Below are 21,436 nucleotides of genomic sequence, written 5' to 3' on the forward strand. Positions count from 1 at the left end.
TAATAATTGTTGTTCTTGTTGTAAATATGTTTTATTGCATTTATTTATTGGTAGGGGGTGTGGTGCGTGTGCGTCCTATCAACACTATGACATGCTAATGAACGGATAATGATCAGGCAAAGCAACTGCCCTTACAACAGCGCAAGTATCTGACGGACGATGGGATGAATGTGGTGGTGAAGGTTAGTGAATTTTAATTTTAAGTTGAATGATCAAAGATAACAATAATAAAAAAATAATAAAATAAAATAAAGATTTTATATGGCATAACTTGACAATCGTAGAAAACAAGTAGGAAAAGGAGGCACCTCAATATATATAAATAAACTTACGATTTTTGACACACACACACAAAAAAAAAACTATTATAAATATAACATCACTGCTGCTGATATATGTATCTGTATAAATTTGGCGACACAATACCGCAGTTAATATTGTTTACTTGATGAGGAGGTGGTCAGGTGTGTTTTACGATAATAATTTGGTGACATTTGAGTTCCAGGAGAGTGTTAATAATTTGCAATGTTGAATTCTTTGTAATGGGAAATTAGGGTAGAGTGGGGGAAACGCCCCCCTACTGTTTTTCCCAAAATAACCACAAGATAAAGTCAAGATACATTTTTATTGTAACTACGGACTACGTTGACAAGAGTGCAGTAGAAGTTTTCACCATGAAGCTTACACTGGTGATGTACTGATGTACCGGAGAGAAAACGGATTTCACGGTAAATGATCTCATTTTCAGCAGTAAGGAAAAAAGTGTTTTAAAGCTTGTTGTTTTGGAGAACATCACAGTTATACATGACATGAAAACAGTAGGGCCTGTAGATAGGGAGTACATGTTATTTAATAAAAATATAATTATATTTTCAGAATAACATCTTATTTAATTTTTTTCTCAAACATAGTCTGTGTGGTAAAACAAAATGTAAAATTTTAAGCATAAACTGACTGTACTCTGATTTTGCTGTAAATGTTTAAAGCAAATTGCTTTGTCAGACTGGGGTGGTGGGGGTAATTGTACAAATAAAATTTTTGTTAAAAATCTAATAACTTGAAAACTCCGGACATTTTTCATACTTGGTTTATAATTTACACCATTGTCATTAAAACTATGATGAACCCGGAAAAAAAAAAACATAATCCTTAAGGGGGTGAGTTTTCCCCCACTCTACCTTAATATTATAGCCTACATGAACATTTTGTTTTTGTGTCTATTGTATTTGAATTAATTTATATCTTAATGAATACCCTGCAAAAACTGAACTGTTATTTATTTTTTCAAAACAAGGTTTTGAGGTCTGCTTGAAAAGAAGTTTTCCTGGCATCTCTCCGACTCAAGGTAAGCAAACATTGGACTAATAGGTTGCTGAAATTTATTGCCCTCTTTACATCTAAGATGCCTCTTATCCCCGTCACACAATATGTTCGCCAAATGGATTGAGATTAATAATAGATTAATGACTCTGGCACTTTTTGCTCCATCAGTACTTTTTATGCTAGGCTTTGTATATTCTGTATATATATATATATATATATATATATATATTTTATATACTTTGTGCACATCAAATGTATAACTCTAAAATGAATGTCATCAGTAAAAGTAGTCATGCTTGTCACAAAAGGGGGAAAGTGAAACACGTTATTAACTGTTAGTTCCGTAACATATCAACATGTCAAGTGATCAATTAGCTTTCTCCCTCTACAGTATTTTACCATTAGTATTTAAAATATGCCACAGACTATATAGCACATCTCTTTTCTTTGCTTCCTGTGTTTGAATATTTAATGACATAGTTAAGAGTTCAAATGCTCTGGCATTTTCACTCTACATCTTTACACTTATTCTTCTTGTAGTGAATACAGTGAGAGGAGTTTGAAAAGATGGACTGTGCCCATGAGGGTGAACATGGTGGCCGGTCACCAACTGGATCGAAATCCAACATTCATGAAGATGAGCTGCAAAATAATTCAATTCTTAGTGCATCAACTTTTCAACACACTGGTAGGACTTTTCTGTTCTCTTTTAATACTTCAGTATAGAGGAAAAGAGCAACTAATAGTGTGGTTTATTTATTTTACAGAGTCGTCTGATGTAAAAGACTTGGAATCTACTGGAACATGTCTAAAGGATAGTGAATTATCACCAACTGATGAACTTTCTGGGAAGGAAAACTCATGTCTCATTTCCCCTCTTAGCAAATCAAAACCACTAGCATTTGGTAAATATCCTTCACACTACCATTCATTTTTTAAACTAACATCCAAATAACTTTATTATTATAATCTCCATTGTTATATATATATATATATATATATATATATATATATATATAGATGTGCATATCAAAGAAGACCCAGCAGATGTGAAAAAGCCATTTCAGAATGTTCTGAACCCACCTGGCAGTGACATCAGCGATGCTTTTCCCGTCTGTGTTCAACTTCCCACAAACCATCTTAAAAAGTCACATATCACCGCTTATAAAGCAACACACCGTCATCGCAAAATCAGCCGGTCCTCCACCTCCACATTGAGTCGTATGAGCCTGAAAGCCCCTGTTGAAGGTAAGCAACACCTCAAATTACATTTGACTCAATGAAATGAGGGATTCAATTTTTATGACATCTAATGCATTATAGATGCTGAAATCCTCGCTAGCATGTCTGACGAACTTTCCCTCTTCCTGTCATCTTTTATCGTAATTATAATGATAAATTGATGAGGATGCACACCAAACTTTTTTTGGTGTGGTGCTGATTAGTAGTATAAAGGCTCTTTAACTTACAAAACAGGATAGTAGTTTTATGAGCTACACTGTCAGCAAAGCTGCTTTATTTGTGGTTACCACATCAATATTTTGTCAGTGATTCAGCCATTAATGGAATATTCTAGGTTCGATACAAGTTAAGCTCAGTCGACAGCACTTGTGTTATAATGTTGTTGATTACCACAAAAAATAAATTCGACTATTCTTTTTTTTTTTTTTTTTTAAATATGTTTTTTACGGTGAGGCACTGTAAAGTAATTGAATGAGGCCTATTACGGTTTTAATAGTGTAGCAACAAGATATAAACAGTGTGTGTTAACATGATTTTATTGTGAAAATCACTGTCCTGTGTAAAGTTATATAAATTTTAAAACTTTGTTGCTATGACAAGGTAATGCCTAAAAACTGTAAAATAATGATTTTAAGGAATAGTTCACCAAAAATGAAAATTTGCTGAAAATATACTCACCCTCAGGCTGTCCAAGATGTAGATGAGTTTGTTTCTTCATCACGACAGATTTGCAGAAATGCACCATTACACTTGGTCACCAATGGATTCTCTGCAGTGAATGGGTGCCGTCAGAATAAGAGTCCAAACAGCTGATGAAAACATGACAAAAATCCACAAGTAATCCACACAGTTCCAGTTGATTAATTAACATCTTGTGAAGCGAAAAACTCATAGTTTATGAGAGAAATATATCCATCATTAAGACATTTGAACTTTAAACCATTGCTTCATGGCCATATTGTTTTGGACTGTTTTTGCCTGTAAATGGTGCTTGATCTGAGCATATTTTTCTCCTAAATCACACTAGATGACTTTTCTACTGGAGAAAGCATTATTATGGATAGAGGAAGTTAAAATCCTTATGATGGATTTGGCTGTTACAAACAGGCAGCTTTTCATTTCACAAGTTGTTAATTGATCGACTGGATTTGTTTGGATTACTTGTGGATTTTTGTAATGTTCTCATCAGCTGTTTGGACTCTCATTCTGACGGCACCCATTCATTGCAGAGGATCCATTGGTGAACAAGTGATGCAATGCTAAATTTTTCAAATCTTTAGGTGAAGAAACAAACTCATCTACAATTTGGATGAGCTGACGGTGGTTAAATTTAAATTTTTAGTTGAACTATTCCTTTAAACACCTTGCAGCTCAAATAATACACAATATTTTACAGTATTAATGTAAGTGCTTTAACAAAATTATAAGCTGATTCATAAGGCCTCATATGCCTCACCATAACCTCAATGTGTGGTTTTTTAAAGGAAAAAAACAGATATGAGTTGAAATAATTTTTTTGTGGTAATCAACATTATGACTATCTTATCTCGTACTGAATGCAGAATAAAGATTTAATCTTAAAAACCTTTTCTTTTTTTGCTTTTTCCTTGCACTTCTAGACCTGTGTGCATCCTTTCTGTTGGCGTGTTTGTTCTGCAAGTTTTGGGATTGCGTGCTGGCCGTTGGTGACGGATGTCAATACTGCGTGGCCTCTATCTGTTCGTCCTTCTGCTCTAACGCATGCTGTTGCGACCCTTCCTATCTGGAGGACTTTATAGATTTTTGCCCATGTTGCAGCTGCACTGAATACATAGAGGCGTGCGGCTGTAGTTGTGGAGAAAGCACCTTTGACTGCTCCATTTGCGATCTCTGTCTACAGACGACTGAGTGTCTGGAACTAGGCATGGAACTCTCTCAGCTTCTGTTTCACTAGCTGCTCATGACCTCTCACGCTCATTTATATACTGCTCATGACAATCACATAAAGCTGGAATGGAATGTAGCAAATGTTATGTGCTGATTTCAAAAGCATGTAAATCTGCTGGTTGATTGTGGCTGTGATACTGCACGCCTGCATTTGATACTGCATTAGAGGAAAAAATCATATGCAGTTTACGTGTCACCTGAACCAGATGATATTGAAATGGTAAAAAGTTTTGTTTTAGCTCATTACAATTTGAGAGTAAATATTTGTAGAACTCTTATTTACTTTGAAAATCAACAATTTATTTTTGTTCAACTTTTTTTTTTTTACACATTATATATATATATATATATATATATATATATAAAATGAAAATAAATTGCTTTTAGTGGCTAATTTTGTTGTACAACAAATTGATGATATGATTTGGCAATGTGAGATTGCATTATACTAAACATATGTTATATCCTGTCCTTGAATTAAAAATAGAAAACAGCTGTCTTCATTTTTTAAAGCTCCTTTGTGTGAAGTGGATATGAGTCAATGTATATCAAGAGTTTATTTGCAAAAACAGATAACTAATAATTTTCATAAATCATGCTTTTATTGTGTTAGTTAGCTGTATTTTTTAGTTATTATTATTTAATCAGAACAACCCAACTGCAGTTTGATTGATATTGGAATGCAGAATAAAAAAACATGATTTTTTAACATTTTTAAAAACGTAGTTCTCTCGTTTTGCAAATGAAATCTTCATATGTATACTGTATGTAGGGATGCAACGATTATAGATTTTGTTGGTACGATTATAGTCTGAGGAATAATCACGGTTACACGATTATTACGATCATTATGCATGTATTCATTTCACAACATGAAATCACATAAACACTCTTTAGATATTAAAGTGTTATTGATTGCTGCCTTTTGAAACAGAAATAACACAGTAAACAATAATACAGCACAAAAAAAAGTACATCTCTCTTATTGGAATTAAAAAACGTGACCTCTGCTCTGTAAACATCCATGTCAGTATTTCCCTTTTGAAAATAACGAATGGAAATAGATCACAAATGTATTTGGTGTTTTCATTTTGTATATTCTTTCTACATTTCTTTTGGACCTGAGGTACAGAACTTGGAAAGATGGTGAAAAATAAATTGACTTATGAATAATACTATAACAGGGATGACTAATATTAACTTTATCCCACAGAGGGCACTGTTACTAATGAGGGGAATAAACTAAACTATTATTGTAATCAACTGTCATCCATACTTATTCATTTTAATAATATTTATTCATCTGATTTTACATATGGCCTGAGAAAATGTCTATTATTTTGGTTTGTGAGATCGAGATCGAGCTGCCCACACAAACATTTAGGAGGACAGAAACGTGTTGTCAACGCTGCCCAGCGACTTTCATTAATAAAATAGCTTATAGAGACTGGATCGCTTCATTATATTAATCAGCAAAGAGGGGGTAAAATGACTGTTTAAATAACTAAACTCAAATCTTCATTGTTTAAAGTGACGCGCAGATGCAGGTAGGCTAATTCACACACTCTCTCACCGCACTATTTCGTCTCTGAAGCGGGCAGAATGTTAGAGCTACCGAACTTCGCGTCAGGTGGTCCTTACCTTCACGTCGTGCATTAAAATCGTTTATTGCACAGGAGAACAGGTTGGCTAGCCGTGCATTATCCCTTATGTATTCGCTCTTTAGCAAATTTTACGGCACTATTTAAATGACGCCCTGGTCATTCTTGGTGTACCCGAAATGGTCCCACACTATCGACTTCAGTCATTTCTCTGGTGGAAATAAAGGATCACTGTTTGGTTCCTCTGTCATAGTTAATCTAGTAGCCTCCGTGTCTCTGATAAGCACGGCATTTTAAGATGGTGCACCGCTAGTGTAACTTTGTTTTTATTTTGCTCGTTTCAACAGTTCCATTCCGTGCAACAGAAACACTCGGCGAAGCGGAGCCTTTACGATTAATTAACCGTGACGTTTTAAAGCGCGGTTAATCGTAAAACCGGTTAATCGCTGCATCCCTAACTGTATGTAAGTCGGTGTATACATAAGTACTAAATTTGTTTACCTAGATCATTTGCACATCAAATCTAGCACGTTAAATTAATTTTGAGATGATACTGGAAGTGAATATGCAAATGGTAAAAACACTGAAAAACAGGTTTAAAAAAACATTTAAATAATGTCAATGACATTTGATTTTTTTTCTCATCAGTTTATTTTAGCCAATTAAAGGCCACCAACACACAGGAAAATCCTAATTAAAATACATTTGATCTCCATTATAAATTATATGCTTTGAAAAAACTTGTTTAGAAAAAAGAACAACACCTTCCCTTTAATTGAGTCCAGATGTAATGAAAGTAAAGGCAATGACACACACCAGCAACAGAACAATAACTGGCAATTTAGTTTTAATGAGAGGAAATATGTCTTATGACACACACACACTAATGCTCATTTCTAAGGACTGTACTGTCAGCAAATGAGATGATAAAAAATATTATTGCTGTGTGACTTCACATAATTAAATAATTTCAAACTTATGCCCATTCCGTGCCTTGACAGAAAAAAAGGGAAACTGCATAATCACATTTACATTCAAGTTTTTAAATATATATTTTACAAGTCTGCATTTAGCTTTGAATTATATAGTTTTATATATTATACATTCATTTGAATTGCTGCAGTATTAATAGAGAACAACTTTTAAACCTTTCAAGGCTCATTTGTATTCATTTTTCTATATTTACAAACCAAAAAAAATGACTTTTGTTCCTTTATGCTAAAGGCACCGTTTGATCAGAGAGGAAACTTCATTTGGCTTTTACCGGCAGTACTCTTAATGTCATATTTCTGAGCACAACACAGATTTGTAAGTTAATTTTCATAACATTTACATTCGCAGGTATGTGTGTATTTAGCTGCATCTAACAAATTGCTGATTTAGATCTACTGGTTAAAAAAAGCACTTTAGGCAGAGGTAGCTTGTAACATTTTAAACCTGAAAAGCTATTTGTGCATGATGATTATGTGGCTTGTTTCCTTATATCATCCTAAAAATCAGTAATACTTTACGCAAAATTCATTAACACTAGTTAATACGTTAGGTATCATGAATACATAAATCAATCTAGGTTAAATATTCATTTATAAATATACTACTTTACATCGTTATGGTTCGTCCATAATTACATTTTACATGTTTAGAATGTATTACAATATTTTTTTAAATGAATTAGTATATGTAGAAATTAACTTCTAGTAAAACTAGAAATTATTTTATGTTTTTCATGATACCTGATGTATTAAGTAATGCTACTGAATTAACTGAAGATACGAATTTACCTTATTGTAAAGTGTTACCAAAAATTATGTATGAGCACCTGCACCATCACACATTTGTTTAGCAATGTAACATTGAAGAAGGTCAAACCTACGAACCATAAAAGGAAGTGTTGTAAACAAACAAATAAAATGTAGAAATTTCAAACCAGTTAGAAGTAAATATGCAAGTACTTGGCTGAAAGTAAAGCCAGCAAAGAGTGTTAAAAAAATAAAATTCTCATATATGCAGAAATATTGCTTGAACATTTTCAAAATAACAATATGAATAATGAGTTCATGCTATTAAACAACTCGGAAACATCCCTTTGGTGACTACTCACGCCACACTCCAAAATCATATATATATGCACTTGCATGCTCTGAATGCAGAGTCTAAAAACACATATCTAAAACAATAATAAACATCACATGATTTACCCTTAGAGTAACACAGCTATGCATAGAAAGGCTAAAATGTCCTAAACTTTAGCTACAAAAAGGCTAATTGTTTTGGGTGTGTTTTGAATTTGGGATCACTGACTGCCTACAAAATTGTGTAATACTAGTTAATTTTTTTTTCAAAATGAACTGATATATATAGACATATGACAGCACAAGACATGGAGTGTTTCCAGGGATGGTCCACCAAAAAATGTGGCATTTCTGGAGAACACAAAAGAAGATATTTTGAAGAAAGTCAGTAACCAATCAGCTTTGGTAACCACTGAGTTCATTTCTCAAAATATCACCTTTCAAGTTCCACAGAAGAAAGAAAGTCATACAGAGTTGGAACAACATGAATTTTCATTTTGTTTCAAAACATCCCATGGCATCCAACACAAGAAAAAGCACAGAAACATACATTTAGTGGTCAGTTCGGTCACAAGTCGTCCTCCATGTTCATGCTACTCCTGCGGCTGCTGGTCTTGGAGGCTCCTGGGGACATCGGGGAGAAGAGTGTATCTGAAGGCCTGACGCTGTGCATCATGCAGCCGTCATCCATCAGAATGTCACTAAAACCCACGTCAGGGTAAAGATCGGAGGCCGAAGGGTCGTCCAGCTCCGCAAAGCTAAACGTATCCAGATTGAGAGGGCCGCTTACTGCTGCAGCAGCTGGAGAGCTGGAGGAAGGTACTGTGAGGAAGGGAGAAGTCTGTGTCATGACTCCATCCATGCTGAGGTGACTTTGAGGTTGGCCTTCCCCAGAGCCAGGCTGCATGGACTGGTTTCCTTGTAGTAGCTGTTGCTGAAGGAAGGAAGCGTCTGCGCTCAGGCCTTGAGGCATAGCGGAGGAGAGGCCATGATGACGAGCTTGCATCTCTAACTCCTGTGTGCAACAAACAGCAGGGGGTGTTGGAGTCCATCTTTTTACAGGATATCACAGTGTTCCGTTTTCTAGACTATGTACTGTATTTACATTCACATGTATGTTGATGGCGTGTTCATGCCATCCTGCAGGTGAAGTATAATGGAAAATGAGTAAATATTGATAATTTAGAGGAGGAAGTGAAGAGATTAGTATGGGATGATGTGTTTTTGGGTAGACAGGAAAGCGAACATCCTTGTTTGGACATGTACAGTACCTGTATGCGAAGCAGCAGGGCCTGGTTGGATGTCTCCAGTTTCTTCTGCCTCATCTCAATCTCTTTGGCCCTCTGTTGCTCTTTCTGAAGTTTTCTTATATAATCAACAGAAGCCTTCAAAATGGTTCCTTTGTTCAAGCGCATCTCCCTGCCATTTTAAGCAGACAAGATGTAAATAGTAAGCAAAAATAGTAACATGGTGAAATATTAATATAAATTTTTTTTTTAAATGTCCTTGTTTTAATGTATTTTAAAAAGTATCATTGTTGAAAACAGTTGTGCTGCTTAATATTTTTTGTGGAAACCACGAGTCATTTATTTGTACAGCATTTACTTGTATTTTATATATCTTTTGTACCATTATAAATGCCTTTACTGTCAATTTTGATCATTTTAATGTATCCTTACTGAATAAAAGCATTCATTATATAAAGACTGACCCAAACTTTTGAACTTTTTTTTTTTCATTTTTAAAACAAAATAGCAGTAGTTCAAGAGCTGCTGACATACCATTCAATTTAAAAACAGAATTAGCCTAAATCAATAAGAGTCTGATCACATAAGCCATAAAATCAGCCAAGTGTGTCCAAAACATTTCACTGGTAGTCTATGTTGTTGTTTTTTTTTGCGACATTATGTGTGGTTTCTCTAAAACAACGTGCCATAAAGCTTAAAGTTTATTTCAAATTTCTTTATTAGATTTTCTGCATGGAATATCAACTCAACAAATTACAACATTAATTTTATAAAATTATCCTTCCATGTTATTACTAATACTGCCCCAATAAACACTTCCCTCCCTCAACAACCTGTAACTTCCCATGGGGGGAAAAAAGAAGAAAATAAATTTAAAAAGCATGAATAAAACTGATATATTTATATATTAATGCTCAGCTTAATAAAGCTTAAAGTTTCAAGGAAAGAAACTTACGGATCATTGGATTTGGGTATCAGAGCTCCTAATTCCTTTATTCTGTCATTTATGTTGAATCTTCTCCGCCGTTCAACTGCACAAAACAAAACACTTATAGAGACCAAGCCATGCAATGACACAGTATACAAGCAATACATTACCAGAGCGTGTGTCTTTTGAACTCACTGAGATTGTGATTATCTTTCTTTTGCCTCTCCTTCATGAAGGCTCTGGTCTCTGTGTCTGAAAATATACAGCTGTTATTACTACCACACAACAAACAACTGAAACAAAGGAAAAAAACAGAAGCTGGGCTGAGTAAATCATTACCAATTAATTCTCTTTTAATATTAGGCAGATCTGCTGGACAAGAATTGCTGACGGTGATGGCGGGGGTCGTCATGCCAGGACTGTTGTAGACATCCAGAAGGTTGCCTGGTAGCTAAGATAATAAAATGGAGAAGAAGAAAAATCTTCAAAGCATTGAACTGTTGCACCAGGATATGGTGATCACATCAGCCTAAAACATATCGTTTAAAATCAAATATCATTTTACCATCAAATATACTACTATTCAAGCACTTGACAATAAATAAACTTTACAAAAATATGTGTGACTATATTATTCAATTACTGAATTTTTCATGATATTCACACAGATGCAAAAAAAAAAAAAACAACAAAAAAAACTTTATCAACTAAAATAACTTTAATTATGCAATTTCACTCTAATGTAAATGTTCCTTATACACTACAATGAAATATATCACAAATAAATTATAATAAAAATGTTATTTTAATTTGAAACAGCAGCGATTCAAGAAGTCTTTACGAATAAAAGCTAATAAATTCAAGAATGAGATTTTACCTTTCCTTTCTTTTCATGCTCCCGCAATAAAACTACAATCCTCATTTTATGTCAATTCACTTTTACCATAAAAAAAAATAAAGTTAAATCCTTCACCAGTTATTTCCCAAGTTCTTTCTATCCTGTGCCAAGTCCCTGCATGCTCTGTACAATTCATTCACAGTCCTTTTTGTGCCCTCCCTGATGATTCCTGCTTGGCAGGTGTTAGTAAAGTGTTAGAAGTGAATGTTTATGTCGATTGCTGAGGTGCCTCCTCATAAGTGCAGTGGTTAGCACTCACTCTTAAGAGGGGTGGGGACATTTACATTCAGGAAATAATCTCTGTAGCTTTCAAAATGGTTTGTGTTGGTTTACCACAAATACAGCCACGGTTCAAAGAGGCTTTTATTCAGAACATTGCCGTCATGTTATGGAAGTATTCATCAATAATGAAGACGATCGCTCAGCTTACCGTGTTTGGGAGTTGCAGGCCAGAATCAATCAGTGACATGATGTCATCATTGAAGCTGGATTCAAGGCTGATAATGTCGTCAATTACATCATCCATCTGCGGGGATGCAATCAAGTTTTAGAATGATTATTGTCATAGAAGAGTGGTGCGCATCTAATCACATAATTAAACAAACTGGGTTATAAACGTGTATGTATTTGGGGAAGCGATGAACTGTATTCTTAAAAAGACAACAGTCAAGTGTGTGTTCTATGGGCGATCTAAAGCAGAAGTGCTGTATGGTGTTAAAGAGAGCAAATATAATTAAGCCACTGGTGTGGTATTTTACAGTACATTGTGACACAAAGCTAGCGAGAGGGCAAGCAGAAGAGGGAAAGGTAAGCATGTTCACCTATTTAAATTAGGTTTTATTTTTAATAGTGGTGTCAAACGATTAATTGCTATTAATCGCATCCAAAATAAAAGTTTTTGTTTACATGATATGTGTGTGTACTGTGCATTTTTATTACGCATTTATAAAATACAAACACATGCATGTATACATTTAAGAAAAATATGTAATGTTTATATATTATACATAATATAAATGATAAGAATATAAATATATACACACATGTAAATACATGTACATATTTTCAAAATATATATTGTCTGTGTGTACTTTTATATATAGGGTAAACGTACCTATTAAGCTCACCAAAATCTACATTGAGACATTTTTAGTGCACAAGATATTGGTTTCAGTACAAAAAGTTACGTTCAAATAAAATATTAAATCTCTCAAATATTTAACTTTATTTTAAATAACAAAAGCATTTCAATTAAGATATACATCATTAAATGCTTAATGGGTACATTTTGTAGCCTTTAAGCTCACATCATGTTTTATTAAAAATTCTTGTTTATTTTAAAGACAAAATTTTTAAGAATAATTGTAAAAATGGTACAAAGTCAATCGCAAAAAAATAGAACACTAAAATCAAGCAACAAGGTATTCAACTTGATCAGTTATATATTCATAGTGAAGTGTCATTTAAGCACATTGTAACATCTAGACTAGTCCATGTTCAGCTAAGTAACACATTCAAAAATCAAATAAAACAAACCAATAAAACATTTAATTCATGGGGATGAACACAGAAACTAGCCTCATTATGAAACCTCTTTTTAAATGGATGTCAACTTATCGTCTCTAAAGGCTGGAATACACTACATGATTTTTGCCCCGATTTTCCACTTATTTACAATCTGGAGAAGTTGATGCCAAAGGTCAGAGCCAGTCTGCAGATTTGAGTTGCAAGAATCCATAGAAAATCAACTAACTTAACTTAAAGGGACAACTATCAGTTAATATTTAAAGTCTGTTTATGAAGCATTTACATAGACATTCAATGTGGAAGAGTTTAAAGAGAGCACGCTGAGTTTAATGGGAGCAGCAACAATTTTTAATAAATTGCATGTAATATTTATTGAAATGACAGGATTTTGCTAAATAAATAATCTAGGTCATGTATTAAGTTCATACATATTTTAAATCAACTATTATTAACAATATCTATGAAATTATACTTTTTCTCATTGATGTCACACTGAAGCACCCTTTAAACTCACCTTACAATAATATGAAATCTTTAAAAATTACAGCACTGTAAAACCACAGACCAGCAATAAACTGTCAATTTATAATATTATGGATGTAAAAGTACAAGCCAGTAATGCCTGTGAAGTAAAATATTAGCGTAGCACACAATCTTATACAGCTAGTCAGCTAACTGTGTTCCGTAGCATCTGCGCTATGTTGCTAAAACTATCTTTTGGATCCAATGTAATTATTTTGTGAGCTTAATAAGTATGTTTAGCCTACATAATAAATATACACAGTACACAAACATATATTATGTAAACAAAAACTTTTATTTTTGATGCAATTAATCGTTTGACAGCACTAATTTTTAACAAAACTTAATTACATTAGTTAACATGAACTCACTATGAAAATACTAATAAACCATTTATTAATCTTAGTTAATGGTAATTTCACCCTTTACTAATACATTACTAAAATCAAATGTTGTATCTGTTGATATTTTTTTAATGGACCTGAGCTAACTTGGACTAACAATGAACAGTTGTATTTTTTCATTAACTAAAGATTAATCAATACTGCAACAAATGTATTGTTGATTGTTAGTTAATTATTTCAATAGTTAATGCATTAACTAATGTTAAACAATAAGAACTTTTTTCAAAGTTTTACTGCTGTTAGGAAGAATATGAATGTACATTAGGGCTGAAACGATTCCTCGAGGAACTCGAATACAAAAAATCATTGAGGCAAATTATGTGCTTCGAAGAATCGTTTAGTTCATTTACTAGGGATGCACTGAATTTTCGGCCGCCGAAAATATATGCCGCACCGCGCCGCGCCGCACGAGATAAATGGAGATCGGAGCCAGCTCCAAATGGGTTGGGCCTTGTTAATATGCCCTACACCATTGGTCACAAACTCAATTCCTGGAGGGACACAGCTTAGCTCCAACCCTAATCAAACACACCTGATCCAGCTAATCAAAGTCTTCAGGATCACTAGAAACTTCCAAGCAGGTGTGATGTGGAGCTGGTTGGAGCTAAACTCTGCAGAACTGTGGCCCTCCAGGAATTGAGTTTGAGACCACTGCCTACACCAAACCCAACCCTAAACCTACCCTCCCTCTTGGAGCTGTCCCAACCTACTTGCGGCATAAGTCCCTCCCACTTGGAGGTCTCCGGGCTGCAGCGATATATACTTGCGCCGCACAGCAGTGTTCAGGTTTCACTCTCCTCCAGCCGTCATCATTGCGCCGTGTGACGCTCCGTACAATACTCCGCTCTATCAATGTGCATTCTGCTCATTTACCGCTCATGCTCACTGGAAAAGCTAAGTCCGCTCAAATAACACGCTGACAAGAAATTTCTATGTAGTATACTTATTCCTGTTTGCAGTAGCGTTACTGACTGCGGTCAGGCCAGCCTCCACTTTGAAAAACACGGTCATTCTAGCCGCCACGTTATTTTGTGGTGCGCGCATATACTACGCGTTACAGTAATAGCGTGTTAAAACAGATCAGAGGAAAAGCGATCTTTAGCTTTCATTTACTGAGCCAGTTTCTCTGTCAATGAATGAATGAATGAATGAATAAATAAGTTTAAAACGGTCTGATATAAATAAATATATAAATAAAAGCCAATTAATATGAAAAATCTGTCTGATGAGAAATAACAAAATAAAAGCCTTTTACAACTTGCATATCCATTTTGTATCTGTAAATTCACATAGTTATAAAAATAAAATCCCCTGTCTCCACAAAAAAAGTTTCACTTTGGATGAACAGTACACCAGCCCAGGGTGTCACTCAGTCAGTTTTAGGACTGTCTGATGTAGCATTACATAATAACAGCCCTCCAAAAACTCATATATAACCAGTTTTGTCTAATTTTGAATAGCTCTAAAAATGAAACTCCCTGTTTCCACACATCAGTGTTAATTCAGATTGACAGCTCACTACCCCACAGTGTTACTTAGCCAGTTTCAGAATGGTCTAATGTACCATTACAAAACAAATGCCCTCCAAATCTCATATATGAGCAGTTATATCTGATTTTGGATGGCTCTGAAAAGGAAACTCCCTGTTTCCACAGACCAGTTTCAATTCAGATTAATAGTGCGGTCAGGCCAGCCTTCCCTTTTGAAAAACACGGTCATTCTAGCAGCCATGTTATTTTGTGGTGCGCGCATATACTACGCGTTACGGTAATTAGGGTTGTTCCGATTCCGATACTAGTATCGGAAATTCCACCGATACCACAAAAAATCCTGGCATCGGTATCGGCGAGTACTTGAACTCATGTACCGATCCGATACCATTTTCTTAAACAAGACCTATAGTTATGCGCGCTAGCTTTGCTTAACGCAGAAAATCGGAAATCAATTCTTCTTCGCTGCTCAGAATGCAAACACAGGAAGCTGTGCTGTGTTGCCACAAGCAACCACTATTTAGAGCAGCTAAGAAGAAGTACAAATGTGGTAGCACATTGCCAGTAAATCACTCGAGTATGTGACTAAATCTTCACCCTGGGCGACTAAATGATATATAATATTAGCCACTGGCTAATAAATAATCAGATTTTACTCGTCAGCGTGTGAGTTGGAGGCTATGTATAAGTTTAGCACAGATATATTGTCACTCGCTGAACACTCTGAGCGCATCAGAGTTTCACTCTCCGTCAAGCGATCTATTTTTCAGATCATCTGAAAGGATGCGCAGCGCACCTGTATTTGACGTACCATAAGCTCTAGTGTGAAGTGCACGACTCACCGTCGCTTTGCTTTTTTCCCCTCACACGCAGAGAGAGAGAGAGAGAGCGCGAGTCAGTCAGTCTTACATGTAGCGCGTCAATTCTGCATGGTATGTAAACGATATTCTTTGATGTATTTTCCTGTCAAAATAACGTTCCTTTGGAATTCTTCAGCTTTTCAGAACTGCCGAGTTCTCCGATAGTAGGCGGAGCTAATGCGCAAACGACAATCTCATTGGCTGGCGCTCACCTATTATCGTCCCTGGTTTGATTTCAGCAAATCAGTTCAAGGAACGCAGACAACGTGATTAATATTCATGATTCATGATATACAGCTGTATAACCGATACCCTGAGCCAAGGTATCGGAATCGGTATCGGGAAGGGAAAAAGGGTATCGGAACATCACTACACACAATATTTCTTCCATGTTTTAATTTGAATAGTAAATCCCCTTTTTTTTGCCAAGAAGTTTAATTTTCAATAATTTAAAGATAAATAGAATTAATGTTTTATGCCTTCATTTGATAACCAGATACACAAGACAGAATTTATGAGGAAAAATAAAACATTTCGTAAGACTATTTTAAGAATAAACATTAATAAAACATTAGGTGAGAGAAAATAAAACATAACTTTATAATTGTCATTTTCTTTAATCATAGCTATAATTATAATAACACCTAAAATATGTTGCGTGTGCCATATCATATCGTCCACGATAATACCGGTATAAATTTTTACATGATAAAAAAAGTGTTATATCGCGATATCAATGATATAGTGATGCAATGACATATTTACTAGGGATGCACCAAAATAAGTAAAAAGACTGAATAAATTGTATTGAACAATGACGTGACGTGATCAAACAGAGGCACGCACTAATGCAGCAAACACAGCCGTGTGAAAGCATTTAAAACTGTCAGAGAAAGAAGCAAAAATCATTACAAGCACCAACAGCGAGAGACCGTTTAGCACTGCATCACTTTTATGATTTTTTACAAGGCATGTGACCATGTGATACGTGCATCTTCCCAAATTGGTAATGAGAATAATTTATAAATCTGCTGCTGTCAACAAAAAGAAGCACTGAGGACTTGGCTTGTGTTTTTTAAATTCCGTGTAATTAAAATTGAGTTAAATTAAAAAGTCGTACAAAACTACTTTATATTATTGAATAAAACAAATAATTATTACAAAGCAGTTTCGGTTTTCGACCAAGCACATCCAGAATTCTCGGTTTCGGCCCAGAATTTCCAGTGCATCCCTACCATTTACTGTAACTACATACAGAGCACTGTGTTTGCAACCACATGCTCCTTTAAAGGATTACACACACACCAGTATACAGAGAGACATTTAAGAGGGTTTATTCTCCAAATAACTTTAAATTCATGTTGCTAAAAAATGTGTTAAGAAGTGCCTTCTAAGAAGACAGTAAAGGCTTAAGTCACGCCTGAGCTGAAGTTAGGCTGAAACTTGAAAGTTAAGTTGCACAATGTTTAGGTATTATTATTTTTTTATTACTATTATTTTGATTTATGTCTTAGTTTTAGGTTGTACTAGGTTTACCTTTTTTAAAGTAATTTGAAATTGATTTTTATATTTTTATATATTTGTATTTGTAATATGGCAATTAAATGCACTAAATGTTTTCACAGTTATTAATATATGCAATTTCAGCTATAAAAATGTTAATTCTTCTAAAAAGGAAACAAATTACTTGTTCGTTTTAAGAGACCCATCTTATTTTCTCTTGTGTATTTGGTATTGCCCTTTAATAAAGAAAACGTTCTTCATATCCGATTACTCAATAGAATTTTCGGTAGAATACTTGATTACTAAAATTTTCGATAGCTACAGCCCTAATGTACATTTCAGCAGAAATAAGTAAAAAAAAAAAAAACCAAAAAAAGAAAAAAAAAAAAAGGAAAAAGTGGAAAAGCCTGCATTAGTTTATTTCTCAACTGGTGGGCAGATATATTTTTTAGGGTCGCAGACAGTGTTAATGCAAAATGAACATAAAATTTAACTATGCAACATATAATTGTGCATTTTAGGCGAGTAAAATAGTAAAATAGGCTTAGCAACTTTAAAGGAGGAAAAAACACTTCCGCTGTACTTCTGTGTAAATCCACTGTATAATTTTAAAGACATTTTTATTTACTGTTGTATAATAAACAATTCTGATGCTTGTCATTTAAAACCCAATATAAAAATATAAAAAAACACTACTTTCGATTTAAGCTTTCCAAACCTGAGAAAAAAGTGATAAAGGCCTGTTTGCACAAACTATGATAACTATAACAATAACTAATACTATAACTAAAAAGTTTTAAAAAGTGGAATTTGAAGTCCACTAAACAAGTATAAAGCCACGTTCCCACCAAGAACAATAACTATAAAGATAACTATATTAGCGTCCGCACCAGCGGAGGATATCGTCTGTATATTCTAAGCGCACGCGCATCTGTCACTTTAAATTCTCAAGCTCATTATAGCAAAATGGTTTCTGATTGGCTGTCAGTGTTTGTATCATTCACCAGCTGGAAAAAAAATCGTTCTGAAAGTGATTCCAACAATATCGTTTCTCTGTGCCTTTATTGTTATAGTTGTGGTGTGAACTCTGCTATTCTTGAAGACTGAGAATGATTTTAGAACTGTATCTTTATAGTTATCTTTATAGCTATTGTGCTTGATATGAACAGGGCTTAACAATAACGACATAGAGAAACAATATAGTTTTCACAATTTTTCTAGTTGATGAACAATAAAAACATTGAATCGAGCTAACGCATTAAAACTGGCAGACGACATAACTGCAATAGAATGTTATTTTGCGTTGGGGTGGACGCCAATGCAGTTTTCATTCTTGGTGTTAACTGGCCTTTAAGCAACTTCTACATTTGAATGAGATGATCAGTACATAGTGTATACTTAGATGTGCTTTACCTCTTCTTTATTGGAGCCCAGGTTTAGATGTGCCATTGGACTGTTGGGAGCACTGCTTGCAGAAGGGCACCTCTCCGGAGCAGAATTTGACTGTGGAACGGGGGATATACCGAGAGTTTGTGTGGCAACTTTATTTCCTAGTGTGGTGGACAAGTACTGCTTCACTTGCTGCCTCTGGGCCTGCTGGATGTGGTATTTAGTTGGGTTTTCAAGATGAGTTTGCACCTACAGCAAAGTAAAAACAGTGGATCAATGGTCACATAAAGACGTCACTGACATTTGTTTTTGTCCATGCAGTAGTTTTAAGGAAGGAAATTGTGTTACTTTTAATTAAAAAGGGAACTTACACTTGAGACTTGTCATAACTAAGTGAGACTTGTTATAGTACTTGCATTTCATTGCTCTTTTGTTGATTTTGATTGCTTCCATTGTCCTCATTTGTAAGTTGATTTGGATAAAAGCATCTACTAAATGACTAAATGTAAAAGTAAATGTAAATGTAGCAATGAACATTTTTAGCAATGATTTTGTTCGAATTTTAAAAAATATTTCTATTTAGCTATAATTTGTTTTATTTCTATTTTGGTTTAGTTATTTTAGTACTTCAACTTAAAAATATTTAATAAAAAAATATTTCTTTCCCTTAGTTGCCAAGGAAAGATTTTTAATTTTATAATCTAATTTTAGTCTAGTTTAAGTTTAAGGTTTTTCATCTAATATTTATATTTTATTTCAATTAGTTATGAGTTTCTTTTGCAATGTTATTTTCATTTTAGCAGTGTTTTGAGTCTAGCTTTAAAGTTTCAGCTGATTGTCTCACGGCAAGAAACATAAGGGGAAAAAAAAAGTAGTATAAGAAGGTCCAAACCCACCTTCAAAACCTCCACCGGTACTTGAGCTGGAGGAGGGCGGGTGGCCATGGGTGGCACCGTGACGGAGATGGCAGGAGTGGACTCTGTCAGACGGAGCTGAGCGGCAGACGCCTGCTGCTGCGCCTCCCTCCTCTCCTGCTCCTGCGCCTGCTCCCGCATCAACTGTTGCCGTAGCAACACCCGAGATGACATGGCTACGCTGGTTCCACAGGCCACGTATGAGAAGAATTAACAAGCTGCAATGGTGAAAGCATCAAGAACGTTGGCTATAGTACAAGAAGCAGTATAAAAGAAAATAATGGAAATCACTTCTCCTTTTGGACAATGAAGGGTTAAGAACCAGGGAAATTTATAATGGAAATCACTTCTCCTTTTGGACAATGAAGGGTTAACGACCAGGGAAATTTAACTGAGTCATCCCACTCAGATAGTTGCATTCAAAAAGAAATGTAATACTCTACCAAAGCATCATCATCAAACAGATTAATCTCTTTTAGACTTCAAATTAATATAAATAAATATTCTATATATATATATATATATATATATATATATATATATATATATATATATATATATATACACACATATACATATAGACACACACACACACATATACACACACAAATCATATTGTGTATCATACACTGTAACTTTGTATTTTTAAAGACTACCCAACAAGAGAGATATATTCAAATATACAACATAAAACATGCGTCTGACCAAAATACTCCATAAAGTTTAAGATCTGAATCCGTAATAAGTCATATGAAATCTGCAGCTCTCTTTCATGGGGAAGTACAGAATTTACCAGAAGACAGCTAACCCAACTACTATTGTTCAGGATTTATCTTGAAAATTAACGTCTTTTTAAATACCCACAAATCATCAGGTATAAATACTATTCTGGATGTATTTCTGAAGCTATAAATACACAAAACACTTCAATTACGATTGTGCAGTTAGATATATGCTGGGGAGTCATGCATTAGTTCGCTACATTGTCGAGATTATTTAAAGTTAAGTAAATTCGTTAATTTACACCAAATGAACGTGTGTGTTAGTTATTTACAACATAAAACCACTGTTACTGCATATGACTATCTCTATAGCAAGCAAGGAAAAGTTGTTGACAGCATCCAGCTGTTAGCGCTAGGCTAACTTGCTAGCTAGTTGACATGTCAACCAACGTCAAATTGGCGCGTTGCCTGTATTCAACTTTGTTAACTTTCCTCAACGAAGAATTATTCTGAGATTAACACGGTTTATAAATACGTGTCAGCTCAACAAGAGGTCGAAATAAAGTTGGAGGAGTTACCTGGTTGTGTTAGCAGAAGTAAAGCGAGTTTTCTAGAAGAATCGCCATTACTCGCACGAGGATTTCCTTGTTTTGGATATGACAGACTGAGTCCCATGTCTCCACATCACACTCGACCACCCTTTAGCTCTTTTCCCATTTCATATGTAGAGTTTTTACTATTGTTAACTAAAACTCTTAAAAAGTTACTTAATTGAAATAAAGCTGAAATAAAAAGTATAAATATTACATGAGAAGCTTTAAAATTAGTTTAGAACCGTTGCATTGGCGACTAACTGAAATAAAATTAC

At 34.6% G+C, this 21,436-nt stretch overlaps 2 protein-coding genes across 4 annotated transcripts; one reads left to right on the top strand and one right to left on the bottom strand.

Moving 5' to 3' along the window:
- The first annotated feature begins 129 nt into the window (after window positions 1-129).
- Window positions 130-4,980, top strand: si:dkey-245f22.3 (uncharacterized protein LOC492819 homolog). Of its 2 annotated transcripts, none has more exons than XM_058791843.1 (6): window positions 130-182; window positions 1,295-1,345; window positions 1,864-2,011; window positions 2,091-2,228; window positions 2,344-2,571; window positions 4,185-4,980. In XM_058791843.1, the coding sequence occupies exons 3-6, from the start codon at window positions 1,891-1,893 to the stop codon at window positions 4,496-4,498; spliced, it is 801 nt and encodes a 266-aa protein (XP_058647826.1). In that variant the 5' UTR covers window positions 130-182; window positions 1,295-1,345; window positions 1,864-1,890; the 3' UTR covers window positions 4,499-4,980. The 2 variants fall into 2 exon arrangements, with proteins under 2 accessions (XP_058647826.1, XP_058647827.1); XM_058791844.1 differs by lacking the exon at window positions 130-182 and adding an exon at window positions 650-728.
- A 1,942-nt stretch (window positions 4,981-6,922) lies between these two features.
- tfe3b (transcription factor binding to IGHM enhancer 3b) lies at window positions 6,923-21,287 on the bottom strand. 2 transcript variants are annotated; one of them, XM_058791842.1, is made up of 9 exons: window positions 21,147-21,287; window positions 19,829-20,064; window positions 18,957-19,181; window positions 11,668-11,763; window positions 10,679-10,790; window positions 10,535-10,591; window positions 10,367-10,442; window positions 9,436-9,583; window positions 6,923-9,179 (listed from the first exon to the last, which is right to left on the bottom strand). In XM_058791842.1, the coding sequence occupies exons 2-9, from the start codon at window positions 20,018-20,020 to the stop codon at window positions 8,733-8,735; spliced, it is 1,353 nt and encodes a 450-aa protein (XP_058647825.1). In that variant the 5' UTR covers window positions 20,021-20,064; window positions 21,147-21,287; the 3' UTR covers window positions 6,923-8,732. The 2 variants fall into 2 exon arrangements, with proteins under 2 accessions (XP_058647825.1, XP_058647824.1); XM_058791841.1 differs by having other exon boundaries at window positions 10,535-10,790.
- Window positions 21,288-21,436: the final 149 nt, after the last annotated feature.

This window comes from Onychostoma macrolepis, chromosome 11 (genome assembly GCF_012432095.1).
Source record: "Onychostoma macrolepis isolate SWU-2019 chromosome 11, ASM1243209v1, whole genome shotgun sequence".
Lineage (NCBI taxonomy): Eukaryota > Metazoa > Chordata > Actinopteri > Cypriniformes > Cyprinidae > Onychostoma > Onychostoma macrolepis.